Source organism: Puma concolor, chromosome D2, assembly GCF_028749965.1.
Source record: "Puma concolor isolate L17-30 chromosome D2, mPumCon1.1.hap2, whole genome shotgun sequence".
NCBI classification, from domain to species: Eukaryota; Metazoa; Chordata; class Mammalia; order Carnivora; family Felidae; genus Puma; species Puma concolor.
This window is the reverse complement of record NC_141677.1, coordinates 12,917,567-12,945,368: the sequence shown is the minus strand read 5'-3', so window position 1 is coordinate 12,945,368 and position 27,802 is coordinate 12,917,567. Positions and strand designations below refer to the sequence as shown.

General features: G+C 38.9%; 1 protein-coding gene across 10 annotated transcripts in view; it reads right to left on the bottom strand.

The window, feature by feature from the left end:
* LYST (lysosomal trafficking regulator) overlaps positions 1 to 27,802 on the bottom strand; it is a 194,302-nt gene that overhangs the window by 81,385 nt on the left and 85,115 nt on the right. For all 10 annotated transcript variants that reach the window (XM_086679617.1, XM_086679619.1, XM_086679615.1 and 7 more), the window contains 9 exons: positions 23,941 to 24,101; positions 22,646 to 22,836; positions 19,443 to 19,688; positions 16,406 to 16,579; positions 15,331 to 15,480; positions 10,712 to 10,849; positions 6,456 to 6,654; positions 3,739 to 3,870; positions 463 to 1,078 (listed from right to left, as the gene is read on the bottom strand). In XM_086679617.1, the coding sequence (XP_086535743.1) occupies positions 463 to 1,078; positions 3,739 to 3,870; positions 6,456 to 6,654; positions 10,712 to 10,849; positions 15,331 to 15,480; positions 16,406 to 16,579; positions 19,443 to 19,688; positions 22,646 to 22,836; positions 23,941 to 24,101 (2,007 nt within the window). The remainder of the gene's footprint in view (positions 1 to 462; positions 1,079 to 3,738; positions 3,871 to 6,455; positions 6,655 to 10,711; positions 10,850 to 15,330; positions 15,481 to 16,405; positions 16,580 to 19,442; positions 19,689 to 22,645; positions 22,837 to 23,940; positions 24,102 to 27,802) is intronic.

The window sequence follows — 27,802 nt, the reverse complement described above, 5'->3', positions numbered from 1 at the left end:
TGGTGGTCAGCAGCTGCTTGCGCAAGGGAAACTATCTAGAATGACATAAACAATTTGGCCCTTTGGTCACACTAGCCACGTTTCGAGGGCTCAACAGGCACACGTGGCTGGTGGCCCCTGTACTGCACAACACAGGAGAAACATCCCCACCACCGGGGAAACTCTTACCGGGTGCTGCCACTGGCTACTATAAATCTTATAGTTTCCCTGAGGAGTTTTTCTCTAAATGTAAACCACAAGGCACTTTTTCTTTAGGAGCCATTTATGGTTTAGCCTTTGGTAAAACATGGAATTCAATATTATTTAGTATTAGACTAAAGAGAAAGGTACCTTTCTGTTTGCTATGAATATATATGTTGTATATGAGAAGTGATGTAAGACATTTCCAGAAGGGTAGACATCCTTCCAAGAAGAGTGAAAGAAAACGTGGGGGTGGGGAGAGCATGCGAAAGCAGTGAGTACCTGTGAGTACTTGCAGTGCGGCTGGAGTTCGGCTGGTAACTGAGGGAAAAGGCAAAGTTTTCCCAGTCATCCGGGTTCCTGTCAAGGAGACTCGGCCAGCGTCCAACGGCTGCGGATCCGTTGTGTGAAGGAAAAGCCAGCCCCAGGCTGGCGATAGTGCTGTGGCTCTGCTGGAACGAGGCCAGTCCCTTCAGGTGATCAGGGCGGCGTGGGTAGGACTCGTCATCTTCTGATTTGGGTTCTGCTCCCAACTCTTTGTGATCTACTCTGACCCCCAGAAATTCCAAGGTTCCTTTTGGGACACCATTGACAGAGGCGCGGGTGGAAAGGGCAGGTTCCGTTTCACACACGGTTTTTGCGGACTCACAGCTACTGATGAATGCATCCTCTTTGTCTTTCTTCAGTGTCCCGGAACTCACCAGAGAATTCAGTTTCTCTGCTTGGGAAGCAATGTAATCATCTGCAATATTTTGTAACTCGTCAATACTACAACCCAAACTTCCAGTCAGTTTTTGTGGTTGCATTTGAGGTGAAGCGGTAGGAAACGCTGGTAGGCTTCTAGAACGCAGAATGTTGGTGATCGTCCGTTGTGGGATAATCCTGGAGGAACTGTTTCCTGGAGAGAGTAGACAGAAAAACACTCGTTAAAAATCTACTAAGTGGGACCACTTGTGTCCTGCACTGTCAGTCACAACCACAGCAGTAACCCATTTATCTAGCGATGCTAAAGAATCCACACAGGTTAATGTTAACTACTGCTTAACATTTTTTTAAAAAAAAAATGTTTACTTATTTTTGAGAGAGAGAGAGAGCGTGGGCATGTGAGCAGGGGAGGGGCAGAAAGACAGGAGATAGAGGATCCGAAGCGGGCTCTGCATAGAGAGCAGAAAGTCTGACGAGGGGCTTGAACTCACAAACTGTGAGATCAGGACCTGAGCTGAAGTCAGATGCTTAACCAACTGAGCCCCATTACTGCTTAAAATTCTTAAGTGCCCCAACTATTTTTTCTTTTAACTACTTTTTATTAAAATCTCCCAAAAATGTATGTCTTTTCCTGTCTCCTTAACAAAATACAGTGTTGACTGAATGATTCAAAGTCATTAGGATTAATGGCTCTACTGTCGTGAAATTAAGTGAAACTTAATTTGCCTCAGGCTAGCAGTCACTAGGATGCAGTTTGATATGGTGTGAAAGTGTGGGCTTTGCAACAAGATAGAACTGGATTCAAGTGATGGTTCTGTGAGTTAGGTGGCCTTTTAAGTAAATCATTTAATTATTTGGGTATTAGTTTTTACAAATGTAAAAGGAGGGTTCAGAATATCTTCTTTGCAAGGCTGCTTTAAGGATTAAGTGAGATCATATTTGTGATGCTCGCAGCATAGTGGCTGGCATATAGCAGGTGCTCAATAAAGGGAGTAATACCCATTCTTGCTGTTATTACTACTAGACCAAATGGCCCTAGACCGTTTTGTCTCTCATCCACTTCCGTAGTCACTTCTTCATGAGAAGCAATGGCGCTTTGTCTTCCTGCGATAGCCGTCCAGTTTGCTGCTTCTAGTACTCCATGTACAGGGAGACCAGAAAAATCACTGCCATTCTCAGTGCACGGTGGTAAAGCGAGTGGTTTGTGGGCTAGCAGCACGGAGATCAGCACTACCTGTGCGACTGTTAGAAATGCATACTCTTTAGGCTCACCCTAGATCTACTGAATCAGAATGCATGAAGGAGGGCCCAAAGATCTGTGTTTGAACAACTTCTCTGGTCATTTTTTTTTCTTTTTTCATGCTAAAACTTGAGAAGCACTGATATAGAGTAAACAGGCACTGGGTGAACTGTTTCAGAGCACAGGCCTTTTGGCAGTAATAGTTCTATAGCTCAGAAGTTTCTCCTAATTATTTCTACATTTTGGCTGGAGGGCTAAGGCTGCTAAAAGATTCTGTTCAAAGGATGTGGAAAAAATGGGGGCATGATTGTATTTGAAAATGTACATTTCCTATAAAATTCCAAATAAAACTAATTAAAACACAGCCTTCAAATACTATAATAAAAGGGCATAAAATGTGCTAGCAAATAACCGAAACACTTTGGGAGAGAAACAAAACTGGAAATTAATAGCTCTCTCTCTCTCTCTCTATATATATATATGTATATATCCCGTCCTATCTATTCTTATCTCTACCTAACTTGCACTACTGATTAATTTATGCTAGAGCCAAAGATAAGACAGGTTGGGCAGACAATAAGGGCAATGTCTCAGGCTAGAAGAGACCAGCTGTCAGAAAAGGAAAAGATATACAGCCGGTTGGCAACTAGGAAACACGTACCTACCTACTGTTTTCTCTATTAGAGATGAGGTAGTCTGTTAAGAGTGAATTAGGAAGACAGAAAAGTACTGTCTTAAAGATTTAAGCTTAAAGACTTGAATAGACTTGCTATGGAAAGAGAAGAGGGAATTGATTTTGAACTTACTGAAAAACTACAGGGCAGCATTAAAAGGCCAGCTACAGTTGGAGACCCTTGTAAAGACAGGGATTCTCTCTAGCAGCTTTCAGCAGTATGGGGATGGTTAGATGGAAGCAAGGTTGGGGTTTTTAGGTCAAGAATGCCAAAAGGCCAAGGGGACGAGGGAGTTGACGACTGTGTCCAGGAAATGACTGGCTAATGAGATGTAGGCTGGATAGGGAAACTAGGCAGAAGGGAACACGGGATGGTGATAAAGAAACCAGAGAGGAGGTTATTGTCAGAGAGTGGGATCCTGGAGTTTCAGAGGTGAGAAGTGTTCTTGATGAAGTCCAAGACAGAGGCATGCATACTGGTGGATAAAGGAGAAGGAAAGGTACCCAGGGTCAAGGGGCGAGAGGTTGGAGCACCGGATGGCCATTACGTGGCGAGTGAAATTGTCTAAAACGATGTTTAGGTAGAAGGGAGAGAGTAAGGCAAACAGTTTTTGAAGAAAATGGGAAAATAAATCAGAAGCTTAATGAAAGACAAATGACTATGATAAAAGGAAACAGAGAATTCCAGAACAAGACAGCACGAGCCTCATCTGTTTCCTAAGTTTTCTGCAGTATCTCTGGTTATACTGAGTGTGAGCCCTGATCCCAGAGAGTAGTGAAATGGATTCCTTACATATATTCTACAATTTTTAAGTCTAACCTTCCATTTATTTGGTCTGAATGTCAGTATATCATACTGTTACTCATGCAAAATTTATTTATCTACAAATACTCAGAGCTAAATCAGGAAGGGTTACGCTTTCATTATTGTTATAGTTACCTTCAGGGGGCGAAGCAGTAAAACCAGATGGGCTTATTACCATAAATCCAGGACTAGTAACAGACTTTCCTCCACTGCTAGAATGTCTCAGGTACATGATTGACTGTACTTTCTCCTGAAAGATCTTGCCATCTGGAATCAAAACAAATTTTTGAAAACAGTAAAATTTTTTTAAAGGATGAAACAAAAATACAACTTTAAAAGCAAATCACTCAATATACATTTTTACAAAAAGATGTTCAAAGTGAAAAATATGGCAAAGCTTATACTAACGCACATTTGGTATGTAAGTACACACTATAGTTCTTACTACGTGTAGATTTTTTGACTATTATTTGCCACATTAACTTTTATTTTCTTTGAATTCCAACTACACTTACAGTTACTTTCATATTTTAATAGCTAACTTTACTCCTTGAGGAAAGTGCTATGTCCTGCAGTTTTAAATATCCCCTTCAATGTCCAATATGAGTCAAAATTGATACCTCCAGCTTAATCTTCCTTTCTGAGCTTCATACGCATAAATTCAACTGCTCGATTTATTGAATGCACCACAAATGCAACAAATCTAAATCTGAATGCTCTTCCTGTCCTAAATTCAGTCCTCCTGTTTTGTTCTCTGGTTCATTTGGCAGAAGTACCCATTTCTCAAGTATAAGCCTGGAGCCCCCCTTGACCACTACCTTTTCTTTATCCACAGCAATTCAGTCCCCAGGTTCTACTTGATTCTGTTCTTGAACTCTCCTCATCCCTATCATAATGTTATAATTCAGGCACTTAAGCCTCTCACCTGGAGTCCTGTTGTAGACTTCTAACTGGTATTCATGATGGACATCTGGTCACCCTCAAATCCTCATAGCAATCAGAATTCTGTCAGATGTCAACTCCTGCCTAGAACCTTCCAGTGGCTCTCTGTTGCCTCCTTACCACTCTACATAAAGTCCAAGCTTCTCGTCTATGAGAATCTTCACAATCTGTCTCCAGACCCCTTACTCTAGACCCCCTGCCAGGCTTGTTTCTCCCATTACACTTCGGCAGCACCGATTTCTCACAGCTCCCAATCAAGCCATTTGCTTCATCTGGAAGTCCCTTCCCTTCAACTCCTACTCAACTTTTAAGACTCAGAGAAGACATCATCTCCTCCAGGAACCATCTCCTCACTATGCCCTACACTATGAGAAAACGAAATATTTATATCAATTTCCACACAATGTAACTAACTACTTGTTTATGGCTCTTTCCCCTCAACTAGCCTGGAAGCTTCCTATGGGACTGGACCATATCTTACTCATCTTTGCAACTACCCTGTTTCCAGAATCTTGACAGTGCTTCATTCACTAAATTGTGTGCTGAACCTAACACAAAGTCACGTCGTTTAATTTCATTTGGATTTTTACTGCTGTTGAATCATTTTATTCACTTATTACATTCCTAAATGCCTGTTTTACCACCAGTTTCCATGCTAAACGTCCTATCTAGTTTTCTCATAGGTACGTTCTCGCTTGCTTTCTTGCTGCATTACATTTTCCTGGTTCTTTTAAAACTCTGATTGTTCCATCCTTCTCTTCTACTAATTACTCTTTTTTATCGTTCTGTCCTTAGCTTCCTTCTTCCTTCTCTGTGTCTACACTTTCATTCAGTGGTGTCGTCTGTTCTCAGGGCTTCAAACTCACTTCTATGTCGGTAGTTTATCTTTCCTGGATCTTATTGTAGTAATTTACTTACAACATATTTCTTTGTTCAAAACAAATAAACACAACAAAACAAAACCCTTCAGTCACCCCTAAATAGAATATAAGTCCAAATTCTTTGGCATTTCATTCAAGGACCCTTTTAATATGGCCTCACAGGGCAAAATAAATAAATGGTGGTCCCAAACTATATATATATATATATATATATATATATATATATATATATATATATATACGTACACACACACACACACACACACACACACACATATTTATTTATTTTTGAGAGAGGGAGAGAAAGAGAAAGAGTGTGAGTGGGGGAGGAGGAGAGAGAAGGAGACACAGAATCTGAAGCAAGCTCCAGGCTTTGAGCTGTCAGCACAGAGCCTGATACGGGGCTCAAACCCACGAACTATGAGATCATAACATGAGCCGAAGTCAGACACTTAACCGACTGAGGCACCTAGGCGCCCCCTGCCTTTTTTTCCCCCAAGCTATATTTATGGTATTATTTCTCACTAATCCTTTATAGATCCTGCATATTTAGGTAAAATTCATTATTCTTTATTTTCTCTATTTTTTCTCCCTTTAAGTCATTCTCTTCACCTGGAATGCTAATTCTCCAATACACCTGTCAAACTGTACCTAAATTTGTCAGTGTCCATGTCAGATATAGAATCTATTAAATCTTCTCTCTCCACAGCTGCCTGATGAAACCCTCACTCCTTTAAAATTGAATTAGTCCTTCTTTTGTATCTATTAGGTACTTACCATATATTGTTTCTTACTATAGTTATTTGAGTTATTTGTCTCCTCTCTCTTCTTGGCATTGAAGCTCTCTGAAGGCAGACACCATGTCTGGTTCATTCCATGGCCTATGCCCTGTCCCAATCCCAGTGTGTAATTAGGGCAGTTCTAGCACATAGGAGCCATTTAATGAATATCAAACAAATGTGAATTGAGTGGGAATTAAAAGAACAAAAACGAAGATAGCCAAAATCTAATAAAAATGATTATACCTACCTATGTGTAAAGAAAAGTAGAAGTTTGTGGGGTTGTGACAAACGTAAGTATTAGTAGGAGGGTGAACTGCTAAAAGGAAATTGAAGATAATTGTCAATAATTCCAAATCTGGAGGAGATCCAAGGACTTCTGCTATAATTTTCACAAATGATCTACAAACCTCTCGGGGCATGGATGTAAGCTGCCCCTCTTTGTGTTCCTGAAAAAATAAAAATCAAACTGTCTTTAGATTAAAGAGAACTGTTAACTAACATTTTTCATTTAAGCAAGACACTCCTTTTAAGACAGAATTGTGTTGTCTACTACTCTAATCTGACCATATTTACCATTAAACTGAGTTGCTACTTCCCAATTCAAGCAATCCTGTCGTTAAAAATTCATTAAAATTGACGGCAACTTAATTCTAGCACATTTATCTTAACCAACAAGACAAAGTTACATCAGGGCACTCACGAGCATGGCTCAGGAGCCAAACCGCCTCGCTTTGCACTCTGGCTTCTCCACTCACTAGCTATGTGATTTGGGGCATATTTAATATCTCCATGCCCCAGTTTCTTTCTCTATAATACGGGAAGGATTGTGTTACTTCACAGGGTTGTCATCAGGGCTAAGTGACACAAAATTCTGAAGAGTGCCTCACATACAGTAAGCCCCATATATAAATGTTAGCTACTATTCGTTCTATTATGACAACTACTGGCACCCCTCGGTACTCCCACGATGGGATCAGAAGGGGAAATTCACAATAGACAAATCTGGTTACATTCCTGCACCGTGAGCCAGTCTGCAAAGCTCTTTCTCACAACAGCTCTGAGAGGTTGCATCCTTCCTTTCTAGAATGTGAAGCTCAAAGTGATTGTAGGACTAACTTTGACCACACAGAAAACATGTAAGTAATGCCACTACAACTCACACCCAGACCTCTGAGCCGTCTCTACTGCGTCATCGATTGCCTGGTAGAGGGAGACCTGCTAGGGTGCCAAGTAATTACTAAACATAAAGACGGGCATAAATAAATAACTTATATCCTCCAACCCCACCAGGAGGGAGCAGTTGGCCTCTAGATCAAGGCCGAGGGAGTTAAACTTCCCCATCTTCCCTCTCCCTATACATGTGATACATCCGAATATATGAAACATCTCCACACTCACTCTTCTTCATTTGCTCTTATGTATTCCTGAATCAGAAAACTTAAAACCTAGATGTTCACTCTGAAACCTCAGATTTGAGAAGAGAACATGGAGTCTACAGAAGAAAGCCCAAACTCCTCTGCCAAGATCTCACAAGTGCCAAGTGGCCTAGCCAAGGCAAGCCAAGCACACAGGTCTCTTGCCTTCCAACTCAGGGCTACCTCTGCCACAGCCAAATAGTGTGGCATTTGCCTTGTGCCTTCCACCTCCTGGTCACCACCTCAGCCCTTCGTTCCCAAGTCTATCCCGGCCCATGTTTCTTCAATCTTGTCCTCTCCACTGACTCCTTACAAATAGTCACTGCTATCTTACATCATTAAAAAAAAAAAAAAAAAAAAATCCCATAACTTGAACTTTGGGAAACTTTTGTTAACTTTCTGTTTCTCTTTTCTTTCCCTGCTGAACTTTTTAATCATAATTTATTCTCACTGTCTCCAATGAGTCTACCACACATGCTGCTGAAAGTCTCTGAAACCTGGTCATTAAGAATTTCTATCAGTGGCCCTTTATCTGTCCACATTTTCTTTGAGCCTTCCACATTATTTGGCTCGAGAGACCACCTTTTCCTTCCCCCCTCTGCCCACCCTTGGCTTTCACTTTGTTGTTTCCTGGTTCTTCTCTGAGCTCTTCAACTACTCTTTCTACATCTTTCGACAGCTCCTTTTTCCTGTTTCATACCTGGAAATGGATATTTCTGGAGGTGACCGCCACAGGCCTTTCTATGATCCTTTTACTACACTGTTTATCTTATAGAGCTCATCTGTCCATCTCCATTGCTTCACTGTGACATCCATGCGCACAATTCCCCATCTGTCCTCCTCATCCCCCTCCCCAGTTCGAATCTTGCACATCTACGTGCCCAGTGGTCACGACCACCGAACGTCCGACCATAATCTCAAATGCAGAATGCGTAAGCTGCACAACTTGTGTGTTCAATTCCTTCTTTGATGATGCTATCATCCTTCCAGATTCCCAGCTTGAAATTGTGCATTATATATTTCACTTCTCCTGCAGCTATTTAGACAGAATCAAGCCCTCTTAGTTCTCTTTACAATCTCTTTCATATTTGCCCCCTACTTTTACACTCCTGTTTTCATCACCTGAGTTCAAGTTCTTTGCACTGTACTCATGAACTAATGAAATCGCCCCACATCCAATAAACTACCAATTTACCTATCTTCCTTAAATACTCTGAGATGTATTAAAGGCAACAATTAAGTTCATTTCTTTACATACTTCCCACAATACCTAATATAAAACTATTCTTAATTAGTAACTGTTAATTGGATAATGGGCTCTCTGAATGAAGAAGGGTGAAGAAGTATATTTTTCAGGAAATGGAACGGGTACCTAGATTTTTCTAGCATTTTTATAAATATATGAAAATGAGAATATATATATAGAAATCTCCAAGTTTACAAGTGTTACTTTTCTGACATGGAAAGACTGAATAAGATCTTCACACTGTCTTGTGTGTTCTTTGAAAATTAGTCAGCAAGTTTCAAAGTGGATATACAAAGAAACTGATTTAGAGAAAAACTGCTGTGTAAGTGTTACATAAAATATTCAGCAAGCAAGGGGCCTCAGAGATCACTGTATTATATTCCTGAAGACAATAATTTACCACAGGGCCCAAGAAAGGCAATAAAATGTTTTTGTTTTTTAGAATTGATTCATTCAATGAATATTTATTGGATGCCTATTATGTGCCAAGCACTGGGGTTACAATGAGATCAAGAAAAAACATTATCCCTGCCCTCAGCAGGTTTACAGAGGGAAATAAACCATAGTTTCATAAATGACGATGTGACACTAACAAATGCATGTGTGTGGAGAGAGAGAGAGCGAGTGGAGGGAGGGGAAAGGGTTACACTAGATGGAAAGAGAAGGGAGGGCTTCTCTCAGGAAGTAAATTTATTTATTTATTTATTTATTTATTTATTTATTTATTTATTTATTTTTAATATATGAAATTTATTGTCAAATTGGTTTCCATACAACACCCAGTGCTCATCCCAAAAGGTACCCTCCTCAATACCCATCACCCACCGTCTCCTTCTCAGGTTCTCAGGAAGTAAATTTAAAGTGGAGGCATGAAGGATTAGCTGGGCAGCCAGATGGAAAGAATGGGATCAAAAACTTCTCAACCAGAAAAACTATGTGCCCTGAGAGCGAAAAAGGTTCAGGAACCTTTTAAGGAAGGTTTTAAGGAAGAGAAAAAAAAAACCAGGGGGGCTGCCCTGGCATGAGATGAGGCTGGAGTGGTCGCTGGAGCATACATGCTTTCTTTAAATATTGCCATAGGTTCCGGATTTTATCCCAAGTGCAACGGAAAGCCACTGGTGTCACCAAAACAAAGGCATTAAAAACATAGTATTACTGCTCCCAGGGAACATCTGTACTTATCTGACCTGATCAAGTTCTACTCGAGGCCTCACTGGAGAAACAAATGAACTTGAAAAATATTCTCATACATCAACCAAACTGATAAAAGGACAGCAGCTGTGAAAGCAGAGCCAAAACATCAAATCAGAAGCCAGGCCACAGCACAGACACTACTGGTGAGGTCGGTGCCACTTTTTCACTTAATATTTTGGATACATTTTCAATATGCGAATTCTAGAGATCTTCGGCAAGCTCACACTTAGTCAAACAAAACACACTTGCACTTGTTATTTAAGGAGCGTGGAGTAAGTTTCAGTCAGCAATAATCAAGCTTCAGACGGGCCTCACTGGCTACCGGACCGCCACAGTGCCAAGCTTGCGACAAGTAACCATTTTGCTATGGTTGATACTCAAATGCCCCAGCATAAAGAAACAAGGCAGAAATAGAGCTGTTCTTCTGAGATTGAGTTAGGAATGACGACAGTGTGAAGACTGAGCAGTAGGAGGCCGGGGGTTGAGAAAGTCCTCTGCCGTTTGCTGAAAGAAGGGATCCAGGAGATCAGGGAAGGCGGAGAAGAGAAAGAAATTCCACTGAAATCCCACAAAAATTTGAGTTCATAACCTTGAGCGAGTAAATAAGTGATTACAGAAAATCTCCCCGAAGTAGAGTTACGAAAGTACCTGCAAAACCTGACAAGTCAGTAGAAAGTGATGGACCACGCGAGCCTTCAGTAACTGCTTTATATTGAAGACGTGCTGCTGGTGATCTGCTCTGATGAGGACCTCCAGAGCCGCCAGCAGGGCTTCCCAGGCTCCGCGCTGAGAAAATAAACACACACCAGTCAGCATGTGATTACTGAAAGCCGTGCCACACGCGTTTTAGAAGAAGACATGTAACAGCTCAGTCTACCCGTTGCGTACATACTCAGGGTCAAGGATTAAATGTGTCTGAAAAAGCACATCTTAACATTTACTCCAGGCTATTATTATTGTTACTATTTTTTGTCAGGAGGTCATTTCTAAATACGTTGAATTCCATGTGGCATTAGATGCTTCACTACATTAACCTTTCTGTGATATATAATACATAGTATTTTCAAAAGATGAATTATCTTGAGGGATTTATTCGATACGGAGAAAACACACACATGATCAATATAATTGTTTACTAATAATGCGTTCTCAAAGAGCATTATTGCAAATGCATAAACTTCAATGCTTCTTTGTGTATACAGCATTTAAGTAAATAATTTTAGAACAAATTGTACTAAGTTGAGAAAACTCACCGATAATGTGAAAATTCTGCATTTTAGGCTGATTTAAGTCCAAATAACAGAATTCTCTGCATAATTACTGTATATCTTCAAACATCCTTGTAAAGTCCCTTAAAAATCATTCTCCCATGTGGAATCAATCTTAAATTACACTCAATAATGTAGAAAGAGGAATCTTATACAGACAACCAATATTGAAAGATAATCTTCACCTCATTTTGTTATTCCAAATGACCTTTTAACAAAGCCGCTAACAAAAGACAAAATTAACTGGCTTGGGCCACAGGTCTTGCTATTTCTCCTGCTGTTATTTGATAGTAACAAACAATGAAAAGGCCAAGGAATTGAACGACTTAATCATATTATTATAACCCAGGCCTCTCTCCTCATAAGATAGGGCCACGAGGCCCTAAAAGAAAAAGGCATATGAGAACTTGGAACACAAGGCAGGCCAGGTATGAAAACTTGCCTCCGGTCTGAAAAAACAGTACCAAACAGAATGGTGGCAAAGTAAACAACCAACCAAAAACAAAAGACAAACTCAGTTAAAAATTATTAATTAGACAGAAAATCTTATTTCAACGTTTATTTATTTTTGGGACAGAGAGAGACAGAGCATGAACGGGGGAGGGGCAGAGAGAGAGGGAGACACAGAATCCGAAGTAGGCTCCAGGCTCTGAGCTGTCAGCACGGAGCCCGACACGGGGCTAGAACTCACAAATCGCAAGATCATGACCTGAGCCGAAGTCGGACGCTTAACTGACTGTGCCACCCAGGAGCCCCAGAAAATCTTATTTCAAATTCACAGAAGTATTTGTATCACTTTTGAATTCAATAAGAAATGTTTTGTGTTTTGATCAACAACCTCAAATTAGCATCCTCTTTTGAAATACTAACCAAAACAACTGTCTACCATTTAGTTAGGTTCCATCTTCCGTCTACAACTGAGCTGATTCTTTCCTATACGTTCGTATTTATGCTGCCTTTGTTTATATCTGCTATCACTGTACATTTGCTTTTTCCCCATGCAACGTTACACATATTTTTATGCATGCATATATATATATATATATATATATGGTTATTATTTAGTCTGAAAGTGAGAATTTATTCAGAATGAGAAAAGAAATCACGACAAATTACAAAGTTTTAAAAATTGTAAGTACCATAAAATCTAGAAAAAGCAATGGTTCAATTAGCTGCTTAACACAACACTATGAGATTTCCCCATGTATGGCTGCCTATTCTTTGATGTCTTTTTTTTTTTCTTTTGAAGAATAATTGACATACAATATCATATTCATTTCTGGTATATAACACAGTGAATCAATATTTATATATGTTATGAAATGGTTACCATGAGAAATACAGTTACCATCTGTCACTATACAAAGTTGTTATCATATTATTGATATGGCTTGGCCCACAATATATATATCATATTATATCCTTATATTGTATATAGGCATCCCCATGTCTTATTTATTTTATAAGTGGAAGATTATATCTTCATATGAGAATACTTTTGTAATATAATTTTCTATAGGAATATTTAGAAAAATAATTCTGTCCTCTAGGATGCTTGATCAAAATTTATCTTTATTAATAATAGATTACAAAGGTTTCTTTCAGCTTTCCAACAGATTACTGATAATGAATAAATTTGGGCAGACTACTGCCAAATTTAGGAATACCTGATTTTTAAAAAAAATCTAAAGGTGTATGCTGAATACCTGTATAATAAATTGGTCTTTAATCATGTTTGACGGTAATGTTGTTATGCTCTAAATAACTCTAGAAAATCTATAGTCTACACTACAACTAAGGAGCTTATAAGAGCTTATACCAAAAAGATCGTTAAAAACTAGGGCAGAAAGGAAATAGTCCTATATTCATTCCCTGGCTGGATCCTTGTGAAGATCATCCAGTGGTTGAGATGCTGTGCCTAGACCTAAGATCACACCATGTTCCTTAACTTATGCCTATAATGAAGTCAAGACTTTATAGCCTTTCCCTATATATTCTGATTCAGCTTTATGACTCCTGGGCAACTTGGCTCCCCTACTTAGAAGCGTGTCCATTTCCCTCACCTTGACCTGACTCTCTAGACTCTTAGCATGATTCCCTTTCAGAGTTTATGATAGATGTAAGTTCCCAGTTGATTCAAATGAGCTCCATGTTTTCCAGCCTGCATACTGCTCTTAGCTAATCCCAGTTAGCTCAAGCTCTCATGCTGACCTTCCAGCTCAGCATTACCCATGGCTGCTCAAAACCTTGCACAGGAAATAATCGCCACACTTCCATTAATTAACATTACACTGAAGTAGTAAGTCTGTTCTGTTCTTTAGAAGAATGATTAGATGAATATTTAATTTAATTTAGATGAGTATTTAATTTTATTTATTTATTTTTTTTAGAGAGAGGGTACACATGAGTGGGAGAGGAGCAGAGGGAGAGAAAGAATCCCAAGCAGGCCCCCCACTCAGCATGGAACCCAATGTGGGGCTTGATCCCATGACCCTGGGATTGTGACCTGAGCCAAAACCAAGAGTTGGACGCTTAACCAACTGAGCCACCCAGATACCCCAAGAGACATGTACTTTTAAATATTCATCTAGGGGTGCCTGGGTGGCTCAGTTGGTTATGTATCTGCCTCTTGATTTCAGCTCAGATCATGATCCCAGAGTCATGGGATTGAGCTTTCTGTCGGCCTCTTTGCTGACAGTGTGGAGCCTGCTTGGTATTCTCTCTCCCTCTCTCTGCCCCTCTCCCACTTGTGTGTGCATGCTCTCTCTCCCTCAAAATAAATAAACAGTTTTTAAAAAGTACACATCTCTCTGTGCACAAAGGAAACAATCAATAAAGTGAAAAAAAACCCTACAGAATGGGCGAAAATATTTGCAAACCATGTATCAGATGAAGGATTAATATCTAGAGTACATAGAGGACTCTTAAAACTCAATAACAAAAAATCAAATAGTCTATTTGAAAAATGGGCAAAGAACTTGAAAAGACATTTCTCCAAAGAAAATATACAAATGGCCAACAAGCATATGAAAAGATGCTTGTCACTAAATATCAGGGAAATGCAAACCAAAACCACAATAAAACATCGTCTCATACCCAATAGGATTGGCACTATCAAAAAAACCAGAAGATAACAATTGTTGGCAAAGATGTGGAGAAATTGCAATCCTTGTACCTTGGTGATGGGATTGTAAAATGGTGCAGGTCTTATGGAAAACAGTGCAGGGGATCCTTAAAAAATTAAAAACAGAGGAGCACCTGGGTGGCTCAGTTGGTTAAGCACGGGACTCTTGATCTTGGTTCAGGTCATGATCTCACAGTTTGTGGGATCGAGCCCTGTATCAAGCCCTGATCGAGCCGTCAGCACAGAGCCTGCTTGGGGCTCTCTCCCTCCCTCTCTCTCTCTCTCTTTAAAAAAAAAAAATTAAAAATAGAATTAATATATGATTCAGCAATCCCACTTCTGGGTATATATCCAAAAGAATTGAAAATAGGATCTCAAAGAAACATTCACACACCCAAGTCCATTGCAACATCATTCACAAAATCCACTATATGGAAGCAACCTAAATGTCTATTAATAGAAAGAATGGATAAAGGAAATGTGGCATATACATACAATGGGATATTATTCAGTCTTACAAAAGAAAGGAATCTGGTCACGTGCTACAGCACAGATGAACCTTAAAGACATATCCTAAGTGAAACAGCCAATCACAAAAAGACAAATACTGAATGGTTCCGCTTCTACGACATATCTAAAGTAATCAAGCCCTTAGAAACAGAAAGCGGTATGGTGGCTGCCAGGGAGAGGGGCAGAGGGCAGGAGAGATGGGGGGTGTGCGACGGGGGCAGTTGCAGCCAAGCAAGACGGAAAAGTCTTAGATACCTGCTGTTCGACACAGTGTATGTAGTTAATACCATATGGTATGCTTACAAATTGTGACGAGGGTAAATTCATGTCATATGTTTTTTACCATTAAAAATAAAAGCACATGCCTTGGCTTTATTCCATATCTTCCAGTCAAGCAGGAGCTCCTCTAGCAGTTTAACATCTTGGATTATAGCATTAGACTCTACATCCAACTTAAACTCTCCACTCTCGTTGACATGAATGATATCTTCACCACAGCAACCTTCAAAAAGAGTCTGTGGAAAATCAGCGTTAATACAAGATGCATTAATAACTGATTAATCTAAAAATTCAACAGAAACATTATTCTTTCCATCTTTGCAGTCATAACATTAAATTCACAGGAAGACTAGTGAAGAATTCAACCTTCACAGAGTGTCTTTAATTTGTTTTGCAAAACAGTTCAAATAATTAGAAAAACACAAACTTTGAAATATTTATAAATGATTATTCAGTTTCAAACATGGGTAAAACAAACATTCCATTTTATTTATTTATTTTTCTATTTTTCTTTTTTAAATTCAATGAATCTGTTAGGCTTTGAAACCTTTTCCAAAAAGTACTAAGGATTCATGCCATAAATGTATGGATCTTGAGGGCATGGGTGAAAGCAGTCTTTTGCCTTAGTACTAGTACCCTCAGACAACTATTTTCACAATGTTACCAAGTGCTTTTAGCTAGAAAGGTATTTAAGTATCTGATGATAGCTGGATCAAAATAAAAACTAATATAACCTTAGAAAACTAACTATCAGCACTGCCTACTGGAAATGGCACAGTACTAGTTGTCCAGAGAACTAGGTTCTCTTCCGTAACTGGGAGCTGAAGCAAACAACAGTGTCTCTGTGGGTCTTAATTTCAGCGTTCTACAGAAGCAGGGGCCAGCCCCTAAGGGATAGCAACACTTCATCCAGATCTCAAATTCTAGGAGTTAATTTTTTTCTCTCACTCTTCTCAAATGTTTGAAAGAAGACAAAAATGTAATTATGTTAATGATGAAGAAAGCCAGAAGAGCATCTTAGTTTGGTTAAATATACTCTGTTGAGTTTCCTTCATTTTCTTCAGGAATAACCGAAACATGAAACTCTATTGTCGGAAGACTATAATGAAGAGAAGTCTCATTGCATATGAAACTATGAGAATAAATTTTATGAGGACATACCTTCAAAACATGAAAACCAACAATGCATTTTTGTTTAATCAACACCTGATGAATCATGGAAAGTCCATTACAATTTTCTAATTCATGTATTCTCTGTTGGTTGTATTTAATTAATGAGAGTATAACTCTCAGTGCTAATGCTTGAGTTTCTTCACAGTTGCTGAGTTCCACAACCTAAAAAATAATTTATTGAGAGAAAAATTTAACATGTGGGATTATATATTATTATATAACATCAAACCATCAGTTTCATTTGAAAGCTATTTTTTTTTTGCTCACACTTTGTCATCATTTAAGAATTATAAACAAAACTGAAAGACATAAATCCTACAATTTTAGTCTCTTGAATATAGTATAAATGAACTAAAATAACACAACTGTATAAGTCAGTAGCATTTTATTAGTGATTTGAAATGTCAGCAAATGTCATTTCAGTGAATCGACAGATAGGCTGTGCGTTATATGCTGTGGGAGATAACAAAGAAGTAAAGGCATGATACGTGCCCCCAGTGGGGCCTACTATCTAGTCAAAAGACAAGATGTATGTATGAAAACCAGAGATTTGCCTTGTACTTCAATTAAACCAGTGATTTCTACAACTACTATGTATAAGAAAGACACATCTTACTATCACGATTAAAGGCAAAGAAGAATGAGACAGTATGAATGTCACAAGGGCACAGAAACTACTCCTAACTCTACTCTGCTTGGGTTAGGGAAGTCTAAATGGAGAGAAGATGGCCTGGAAAGACAGTAAAATCCTAGAAAGTAGGAACAGCAGGTGACTGGGAGCGAGAGACAAGAGACAGGTGAGGGTCTAAAACTCGAAGTTCCTGGTACAGCTTGGAGGCTGCAGTTTGCTTATTTGGTTGGATGGCAGAGATCTGTTTCAAAAGGTAGGCTATGCATGGAAGGTTTTTTTGTTTTTTGGGTTTTTTTTTTAATGTTTATTTATTTTTGAGAAAGAGAGAGGGAGGGGCAGCGAGAGACGGGGCCAGAGGATCCCAAGCAGGCTCTGTGCTGACAGCAGGGAGCCTAGAACTCACAAAGTGTGAGATCATGACTTGAGCTGAAGTCAGACACTTAACTGGCTGAGCCACCCAGGCGCCCCAACACATGTAAGGTTTTTAAGGAGACTGAATTTTCTTTTTGTAGCAGAGAAGGAAAAATACTAAAGAAAGTTTCTAAGTTTTAAGTGTTACAATGTACTTTAGAAGTCTTATTGGCAAGATCCTGAATGTGTGTAAAAGATGAGCCATTTTCTCTAGGATCTAGTCATTGTGTGAGAGTAATCATAACAAAATTATGTGTAATAACTTGATGAAAGAACAAAAACCAAGGATATACATTTTGAAACTATAAGTTATAAAATTTGATCACAGAATGTTGATGAGTTAAAGAGCTTTTCATTTTAAAACACGAAGGGAAAATCTACTCAACTAGATACTGGATGAAAAAAAGAGTTTGAAAAAGGAAGAAGAAAAAACAGGTTAGAGTATGGTGAGTCAATGCTGACAAAATATTTATAAGAATGGTAATGATAATAACACACACTGATATGCCCATTATTGCAAAATTAATCAAAGGTGGTCCCACTGAAGGAAAAAAATCCAGTTGGGGAGGCTGTGGAAATTTGCAAATGTTGCAGAAGTTACACTTAGGAGTCAAATTCTGAGGAAAGAAGATCAAGCGTGCTTTACTTAAATTTTTTTTTTTTCAACGTTTATTTATTTTTGGGACAGAGAGAGACAGAGCATGAACAGGGGAGGGGCAGAGAGAGAGGGAGACACAGAATCGGAAACAGGCTCCAGGCTCTGAGCCATCAGCCCAGAGCCTGACACGGGGCTCGAACTCACGGACTGCGAGATCATGACCTGGCTGAAGTCGGACGCTTAACCGACTGCGCCACCCAGGCGCCCCAAGCCTGCTTTATTTAAACAAGGATATGGGCCTTGAGGAAGGAGATGATTAGTACCATTTGTACTCCTGATTTTGGATTTCAGCGATCCCTGTAAATAGTCAGTCTATATTTATTGATTATCTACTCTATGTCAGGAAAGATATTGTCCCCACCCTGAGACGACTAAGTAGAACAGATAATTTAAACAATTTATTCTAATATAGTACTCATGACACAAGTCAAACTTTTTATATTTCTCCTTGTCTTTAAGAAAGCTGAACAAACTCAAATTATTTTTTGGGGAGTTACTTGCTGACCCTTGGGTTTTTTTTTTTTTTCCCCAAGCAGCTGGAAGCTTGGGAAAAACAGGCTTCACAAACCTTATTTTAAAGAATACATTCCTTGTCTACGGCCATGCCACCTTGAATGCACCCAATCTTGTCCAAAGAACATCTTTCTTCTTTTTGTTACTATAATATGTATTCCTCCTCTCATTGACAATTTAAATCTTATGTATTTATTTACTTGTTTTATTAATGTAATCTCTATGCCTGATGTGGGGCTTGAACTCATGACCCCGACAGAGATCAAGAGTCGCCTGCTCTACCGACGGAGCCAACCAGATGCCCCATTAAATCTTGTATATATCACATTTAATTGTCTTAATTACATTTCTGGATAATAGAAAACTTCTAAAATCTCCATAAGTTAAGAGAAATTTTCACACCACGTGTGGCAGAAAGCTTGATGACATCATAAACAACATGATTTCTTTATCTTAAAAGTTTAATACAGTTGATGTATAACTGTTTCTGTAATTAAAAAAAAAACACTGAGGGGCGCCTGGGTGGCGCAGTCGGTTAAGCGTCCGACTTCAGCCAGGTCACGATCTCGCGGTCCGGGAGTTTGAGCCCCGCGTCAGGCTCTGGGCTGATGGCTCAGAGCCTGGAGCCTGTTTCCGATTCTGTGTCTCCCTCTCTCTCTGCCCCTCCCCCGTTCATGCTCTGTCTCTCTCTGTCCCAAAAATAAATAAACGTTGAAAAAAAAAATTTAAAAAAAAAAAAAAACAACACTGAAATTTAACAGTATTAAAGAAGTAGTTTGGTTTCAGATAAAACCATAATTAGTGATTCTTACCCTAGCAAAGAGAAAAACAAATATACCAGTTCCACCGATCTCGTGCAGGACGCCTTGAATAGTTTTACATTCCGTAGGCCGGAGATTCTTTAGATAATGAGGTTCTAACAAGATGCTCTGAACTTCTTTTGAGCTGAAGGGCCTTTGAGAAAGTTGGGTTTTCATCTGGCCTTTAAGTCTAATAACTGGCTCATAGATGGTATACTGAGCAGGACAGTTAGTTGTGTAAACAACGGAAAGACTTTCCTGAAACACAAATATATTCCTTTAGCAACTAAACAAAATTGACAAAAGTAAGTTATCAACCAGCAAACAAGCATTTCAAAGTGAAAAGTTACCCAACAAATTGTTCTCTTTGATAGACGGTACACGAAACAAAGATGAATGTGGGAAGCAAGATGGCTCCTCACAAAGGAGAAGATCAGTTTCAATAGCAGCGAACAATTGTATAAACCTTGTCAAGGCTGAGAAGATTCCAGGTTTAACCATTTTAGAATAAACACGAAATTACACTGTTACTACTAAGAACAGCTGAGTCTTACACACCACACTCATTACATACCAGGCACTGTTCTTTGCACTTACAAATATTAACCAATCTTGACAACCTTTTGAGATGGGAACTCTGCATCAATGTATTCAAATTTTTTGCTTTGGGGAATGTGTTTGTTCACAAGCTGGCTACTCATTTACAAGTGACCCTACGTCAGATCTTCCTACCAGAATAAAATTCCAGACTATCAGCATTCCTACTAAAACTGAATAGAATTTTCAATATTTCTCCCACGCAGAGGGCAGTTTCGATCAGGTTCTGACTCCGGTGGGGCACTCAGGCTTAGGGAAATCATGTACCCTGGTTCAGTGTTTTCTCCCAGAAGCCGTGGGGGCCTTAGGCTGTGATCATTTTCAACCATGGCGATTTAAACTTAAACACAATTTCATCCAGACATCAACTAGCATATTTGCATACCAACTAAAGTGACAACACGGTCTTACTGTATATGATATGCTAGGTAAAACAAAATCTTAAACCTGCAGTAGTTTTCAACAGAAAGCTGACGAACGTTCATCTACGTGAAACAACTCCCACCTGGCACCAGCGGCTTGCCAGACTTTTCGCTCATGAACTCATAATCCCCAAATTACTAAATCAGGCTTAAAAATTTGCTTTCTAGGGGCGCCTGGGTGGCGCAGTCGGTTAAGCGTCCGACTTCAGCCAGGTCACGATCTTGCACTCCGTGAGTTCGAGCCCCGCGTCGGGCTCTGGTCTGATGGCTCAGAGCCTGGAGCCTGCTTCCGATTCTGTGTCTCCCTCTCTCTCTGCCCCTCCCCCGTTCATGCTCTGTCTCTCTCTCTGTCTCAGAAATAAATAAGTGTTAAAAAAAAAAAAAATTAAAAAAAATTTGCTTTCTAAAAACAGTTGTCGCATCAAATCCTTAGAATTTTCATTTGTGATAATTTATGCTAAATCTTATGACTTCAATATATTCTTTTCAAGCAAAATAAAAGGATTAAGGAAATGTGTGTGTGTGTGTGTGTGTGTGTGTGTGTGTGAAAACAAATGGATTAACCAAAAACTAGAGAGTTAAAATTATTATTTGAACAAACACTGGTTGTGTAACTCCTTGGTCTGCCTAAAGCATAGATTCTCAACGTGTGGTCCTGAACCAGCAAGCAGCAGCCAACAGCATTGTCTGGGATTTGTTAAAAATGCAAATTGCTTGGGCTACACTTCAGACCCCTGAATCCAAAAGTCTGGCCCAACAACTTGTGTTTTAATAAATCCTCTGGGTGACTCTGCTGTACGCTTAGGTTTGAGAAACATTTCCCTAAAGCATGTTTTCTTTTTCTTTTTTTTTTTTTTTCAACGTTTATTTATTTTTTTTGGGACAGAGAGAGACAGAGCATGAACGGGGGAGGGGCAGAGAGAGAGGGAGACACAGAATCGGAAACAGGCTCCAGGCTCTGAGCCATCAGCCCAGAGCCTGACGCGGTGCTCGAACTCACGGACCGCGAGATCGTGACCTGGCTGAAGTCGGACGCTTAACCGACTGCGCCACCCAGGCGCCCCATAAAGCATGTTTTCTTAATGGTGACACATTTGGGGTAGGATAATTCTGTGCTCTATATAATACTGCCCTTGCATTGCAGAACATGTAGCATCCCTGGTCATCACCCAATCATAATGGACAGCCCAAATGCTCCCAACCCCCCTTTTTGGATACTCCTTAGGGAGAAAACTATTGTATACACAATATCAGATCATAAGTCAAATTCCATACGTATCTACTCTCTATCCGCTTTACCACAGTTACATATTTAACACCACTTAAGACTTAACATGTATTTTACAAAATATCTATGCTAGAACTTCTCCGTTCCTTTAGTCAAATGTTACAGCTTTAAAATACAATTTATTTTGATTGCGCAATACACATCTCATTAACAACAGCAGCAACAACAACAACAACAAAATACATTCCAAACTAGTAGTCTCCTTCAAGTAAAATCTCTGACCTATAACTGTACCTCTCATAAGAAGCAAGAGAAGGAACCCAGTTTCATGGCCAGATCTACCAGTTTTTAGTAGATCTTCTAAGACTACGAAGGCTCAGCTTTCTAGTTGCTATAATGAAAAATATCTACCACAAACTCCTGAACTATACACTTGGACAAAAAATTACAATAGTGTATAAAAAAACAACATGAGAGTCTCATATAACCAGAGTCAGCAATATTTTGCAAGCAAAATTCCTGGTTGTTACTGATATCAAAGAATAAATATTTTAAAATCGGAATATTTATAAATAAAAATAATACTATAAATAAAAATTACTACTTATTTATAAGTATGGAAATGAAATGTAATGAGCAATTTTTTTTACGCTAACAGATGTTATATTTTCACCATATCATAAACATTTTTCTTGAATGATTAGTACGTATAAACTAAACTAATGCTTCGTATGGAAATATAGTTCTAAGGAAAAGGGAATAAACATTTGAAACCCGAAAACAAATTCTGAGTATTTCAGGTTGCTTTTTTTTTTTTTTTTTTAAGAAAGAAACATGTTCTTAAGGAAAGAAAATGTTGAGTAAGAAAGAAGAGAAACTTTAGAAATCTAATTCATAGCTAATTACACATTTTATAACCATGAATTATCAGTTACTAAAAAGTTTAAACTTATGAAATGAAAACTTACAATTAAGAGACCAATGTCCACTTCCTTCTTGGTCATAAAAAGTTCTCTGATTTTTTCACATCGCAAAATGTCCTTATTAATATATTTGGAGAAGTCATTCGCAGGCTTGCCATATTTACATGGCATTATAGATGTATGGTTGGGTCCACAAGCATATAGATAAAAGGCCTCTTGTGAATCAATCTTAGCTCCTGAACAAGAAAATAAAGTTATTTATTTATCATACTCCAACCAGAATTTTTCATAAAAAGCAAGAAATCAAGAGTTAGTTATTTTTGTCAGATTCTTTTATCTCTATAAAATTGATAAAGTCTCACATTCCAAATTGGTGTCATGAGCAAATAACCTATGCCAAGTATGGACGGGAAATGAATTAATACACATAAAGTTAACTGTGAAGCTTGTGATAAAATAAAATAATAAAATTTCTATTTTTTCCTTCAGATAGAAAACAGTTACTTTGGTTTTGTTTTGCCTTTTTTAAATAAATGGAAACCATACTTCAGTAAATTCTTTTTTGAAATAAATATGAATTGATATCTCATTCCTCCATTCTTCTATCTATTCAATAAACGCTCCCTGAATGCTATTATGTGCCAGGTTTAGTGATATACATTTTTTATTTTTATTTTTAAGTTTTTTATATATTTTTAAATCATATATTTCTTTTTTTCCCTAAAATTTGATATTCTTACAGAATATACTAAAATTGGGCTGCCTGGGTGGCTCAGTTGGTTAAGCATCTGCCTTTGGCTCGGGTCATGATCTCATGGTCCATGGGTTCGAGCCCTGTATCGGGCTCTGTGCTGACTACTCAGAGCCTGGAGCCTGCTTTGGATTCTGTGTCTCCTTTGCTCTCTGCCCCTCCCCCACTTGTACTCTGTCTCTCTCTCTCTCTCTCGCAAAAATAAACATTAAGAAAATTAAAAAAAAGAATATACTAAAATTATGAGTAAGAGAGATAATCATTCTAAGTTTACTTGTCAATACTGTATTTTCCTAGATTATAAAACAAAATTGATTTGATATGCGCTTCCCTTTAGGGGGGGGCTGGTGGGAGGTATGACGTACACCCTTGCATTAAACATATATATCAATTCTAAGAAACATCTATATTATAAAAATGTTGAAATATTTTAGAAGTGCATCTTGGTATCTAGGAAATGTAATACTTACTAAGTACAAGTGAAGGAATAGGGATTAATATCCTGGATTATTATCCAGGATAATTTACTAGTTTAATACTTGTTAACTGAAAGAAGAAACTGGAAACGCTTTGAAGGAAAAAAGTATACCGTTGAAGAGGAGTAAATTTCCCAGGTCCCATTTCCCAGCCAATCGCAAAAACTCTTCTTGGGATGATGAACAGTGGCCAATCATGCAAAATGTTTTATTGCTATCAGATGACAAGCTTGTTCTTCTCGGAAGCATAAAGTCCAAAGTAACATCAGGTTTCCTGTGTTAAAAACAAAGTTAAATCCATTACTTCAGTGAGGACTTGAATAGTTTAAAAGTAGAAATGTTTAATAATGGGAAGTTCTTGAACAATGTTCTCGGTTCAGTATCAAACAGTTGGTGATGGGGAGAAAGAGAGTGGATTCTGCTGTCTCCTGGTCCCCAGTGCTAGCAGTACACAAATTCCAGAAAGAGGGGAGTAAAACAGACATGCCTGATGGCCCCGCAGCAGGCCATGGCAGGAGGGACCGGACACCTGAGGCAAGTTTTCTTTGCCATTCGACCTCTGCACATGCGCCTTCCTGGTTTACAAATACAAACCAACCACCTCCCCCTAATTTTACCAAGAAGTCTCCCACCTTGGTAAACCATTCCTAAAACATCACCTTCTATGAAGCCATCAAAGACTACTCAGAAAAGGAGTATCATTTCTCAAGGTTTGGTTCTGACTAGCCACTGAAATGCAATGCTTTTCTGCATTTTCTATTTTTTTCAATGCTCAGTCATAGAGTTTGGGTTAGTCTGTTGTATTTACAGGAATCCTTACAAAAGACAGAGTAGGAAAAAGTAAACTGACACTTCCTCAAAGAGAGACACACACGACGAGAGGATTTCATCATCCAGTTGGAAGTCCGGAGTGCCAAGTTCTACCCCTTTTGGGGGAATATTTTAAGCTGCATATAAAGATAATGAAGGTAACTTATAAAGGCAAAGTTTGTGAATAAGATAAAGACTTAGAATATGCTAATGTTCATAGAATTTACCAAGAAATTCTATGTTGGTATGTCAATTTATTTAAATTTAAAAACTTTTCCCTAAGGCTTTCTGTTTTATATTTAACATAAAAATGTAACTATTTTAATAGAAATATTTTCTGATAAAAATGTGAGATAACTTTTTTTTATTGAGGTATAACAGACATACAGCAATACAGTGAGATCATTTCCAGATTGCATGCATCTTTCTTGAACCAAATACATGGCCGTGACCGAAACACTATTGCCACCTATTGGCAGTATGACTTAATACAGTTTTTAAGGGTAAAGAACACTCTGCAAGATGAATTCAACAAATGTTAAGTACCTACTATGTGCCATATATTCCTACCACATTTGTGTGCTGTTCATTAAATAAGAATATAAACTATTAATAATTTGTTTTCAGTGTTACATGCTATTGAAAATGTTCTCCTGAAATATATTATTTATAGAAATTATTCTATTAATTCAGAAAGTACCAAGTTTAAATCAACAGAATAATATATTCGTCCTTGGTCACTTGCTCGTTGCTCTCAACAGATGAAATCATCACTTTGTACCAATGGCAAAAAAAAAATTCCTTCAAAGTAATGTAGAAATATATGAATTGCTATGCTCACCAACCATCCACAATGAACATCTAAACCCTCATTCTGAACATGTCTAGTTAGTTTATGACTCCTATACCTGTCAGGTGGTCTGATTCACAAAAAGGCTGTTGGGGTGGCAAAACACAGGGTTCTAAGGCATGGGCTGTATCTGGGTTCAGGTTTCAGCTGTACCCCATACTTGTGGCATGACTTTACCCGCTCTGGGTCTCTCTCAATTGCCTCATATGTAACATAGAGAAAACAATATACTTTCTTCCTAGTGTTGTCAGGAGGACCAAATGAGGTCATCCGTGTGAAGTGTTTCAGACAGTTCCTGCCACATGTTGAGAGCTCGTGAAATGAGGAGAGGGTCCATGAGAAAGAGGCTCGCTAGGCACAGCCCTGTCCCCAACTCCAACTGACCTAACTCAAGGTTCTGAAAAAAAATTTTACTAATTGGTTGAAGTCTGAGAACTCCTCAGAAAATATTTTATTTAGAATATGGAAGCTTCAATGACATATTTTCATGGATTTTTTGAAATGAATAAACAAAAACTGAAGCCTTGGTTTTGTTCCCAAAGCCTGTTCTTTCCTGTGGTGGACCCTGGGGAGGGACTCCCCTAAAGCCACTCACAAGCCCCCTGTCCTCTGCCTTCCTCTGGCATTGAGGCTGGACAGCTCTAAGCAGTCAACTTGACAGCCTCCCTTCCAGCAATGAGCCAGCACACAGCTTTCCCTTGGCTTCCACGGGCCTTCCCCTCTGCCTGGAAGGCTCTGCCTCTCCCCTGCTCAGAGCACGTCCCGTCTCCCCTCGAGGTCTCAGCTTAAATAATCCTTTCCCAAAGACGCCTTCCCTGATCTACCTTTTAAGTAGCAAACCTGATATTTTCTCTCTGGGGACCTGTTTGTTACCTCCACAGTATCTGTCATGATTTGGATATAATCATTTCATTGTGTTTGCTCCTTGTCTGCTTCCCCATTAGACTGTGAGTTCCAAGAAGGCATGGAACCCAAGTCTTTTTTTTTTTTTATATGAAATTTATTGTCAAATTGGTTTCCATACAACACCCAGTGCTCATCCCAGCAGGTGCCCTCCTCCATGCCCATCACCCACTGTCCCCTCCTTCCCACTCCCCCCCGCCCCATCAACCCTCAGTTTATTCTCAGTGCCAAGTCTTGTTTACCATTGCCCTCAGGCCTGATACAAGCACGCTGGGCACACGGCAATTCCTCAATAAATATTTAATGGATGAACAAATGAATGAATAAGAATCGGCTCATTTATGCTAAGGGCATATGTTATTTCTGTGGTCTTATCTACTTCGAGGGATTTTTAAGAGAATTGGGAGATAAGGCATGTAAGGCACCTAGCAAAAGGTGTGCAACATAACAGGTATGAAATATTTTATAGTCCATGCGATTAAATCTAGCCTCCTCATCTTGACATGCATAACTTGCCTATCAGGTAGCATGACCACACCCATTGCTTTTCCTTCTCATTACTGAACTCAGACTCTTCCTTCCAGCCAGCTTGATCCTGTCCCATGCCGCGCCACTATCCAATTCTGTATCCCCTTTCATGGTTACTTCATTCATAAAATACTTCGCAACTCTTACAAATCCAAGATACTTTATAGTTCTCTCTGGCTTATTTTACATTAAGATATTCCAGAACACAACTCTTATTAACTTGACCCACAATTCTCCTGGTCGGTAAAAATCACACAGTATACCTGAATCTATCACATGGCATGTTCTAGGACCCCATTTTATTTTATTTTATTTTATTTTTTAATTTTTTTTTTCAACGTTTATTTATTTTTGGGACAGAGAGAGACAGAGCATGAACGGGCGAGGGGCAGAGAGAGAGGGAGACACAGAATCGGAAACAGGCTCCAGGCTCTGAGCCATCAGCCCAGAGCCCGACGCGGGGCTCGAACTCACAGACCGCGAGATCGTGACCTGGCTGAAGTCGGACGCTTAACCGACTGCGCCACCCAGGCGCCCCTAGGACCCCATTTTAATCTATTACGTGATACACACTAGCTTAAATTTTGCTCCGGTCATTCTAATTTCTTTTGAAACCCTGACTTAATTTAGGTCTTAGCATTATTATCCACTTAATTGAAGTAATTCCTTGTGGATTCATTTTATAAATCTGTAGGCATGAAAGACCAAACTATAGGTTCTGTTCCTTGATCTATCATATATTCTATATAAACATCTAAATGTCAGTTTTCTGCATGTTCCCTCAAACCCAAGTATTAACTTGCATGAGAGATTAATTTTGTATTAAAGTGATACACAGGAAAAAGTATCCGACTCTGACACAGACTCCTGCATTAACATACAGC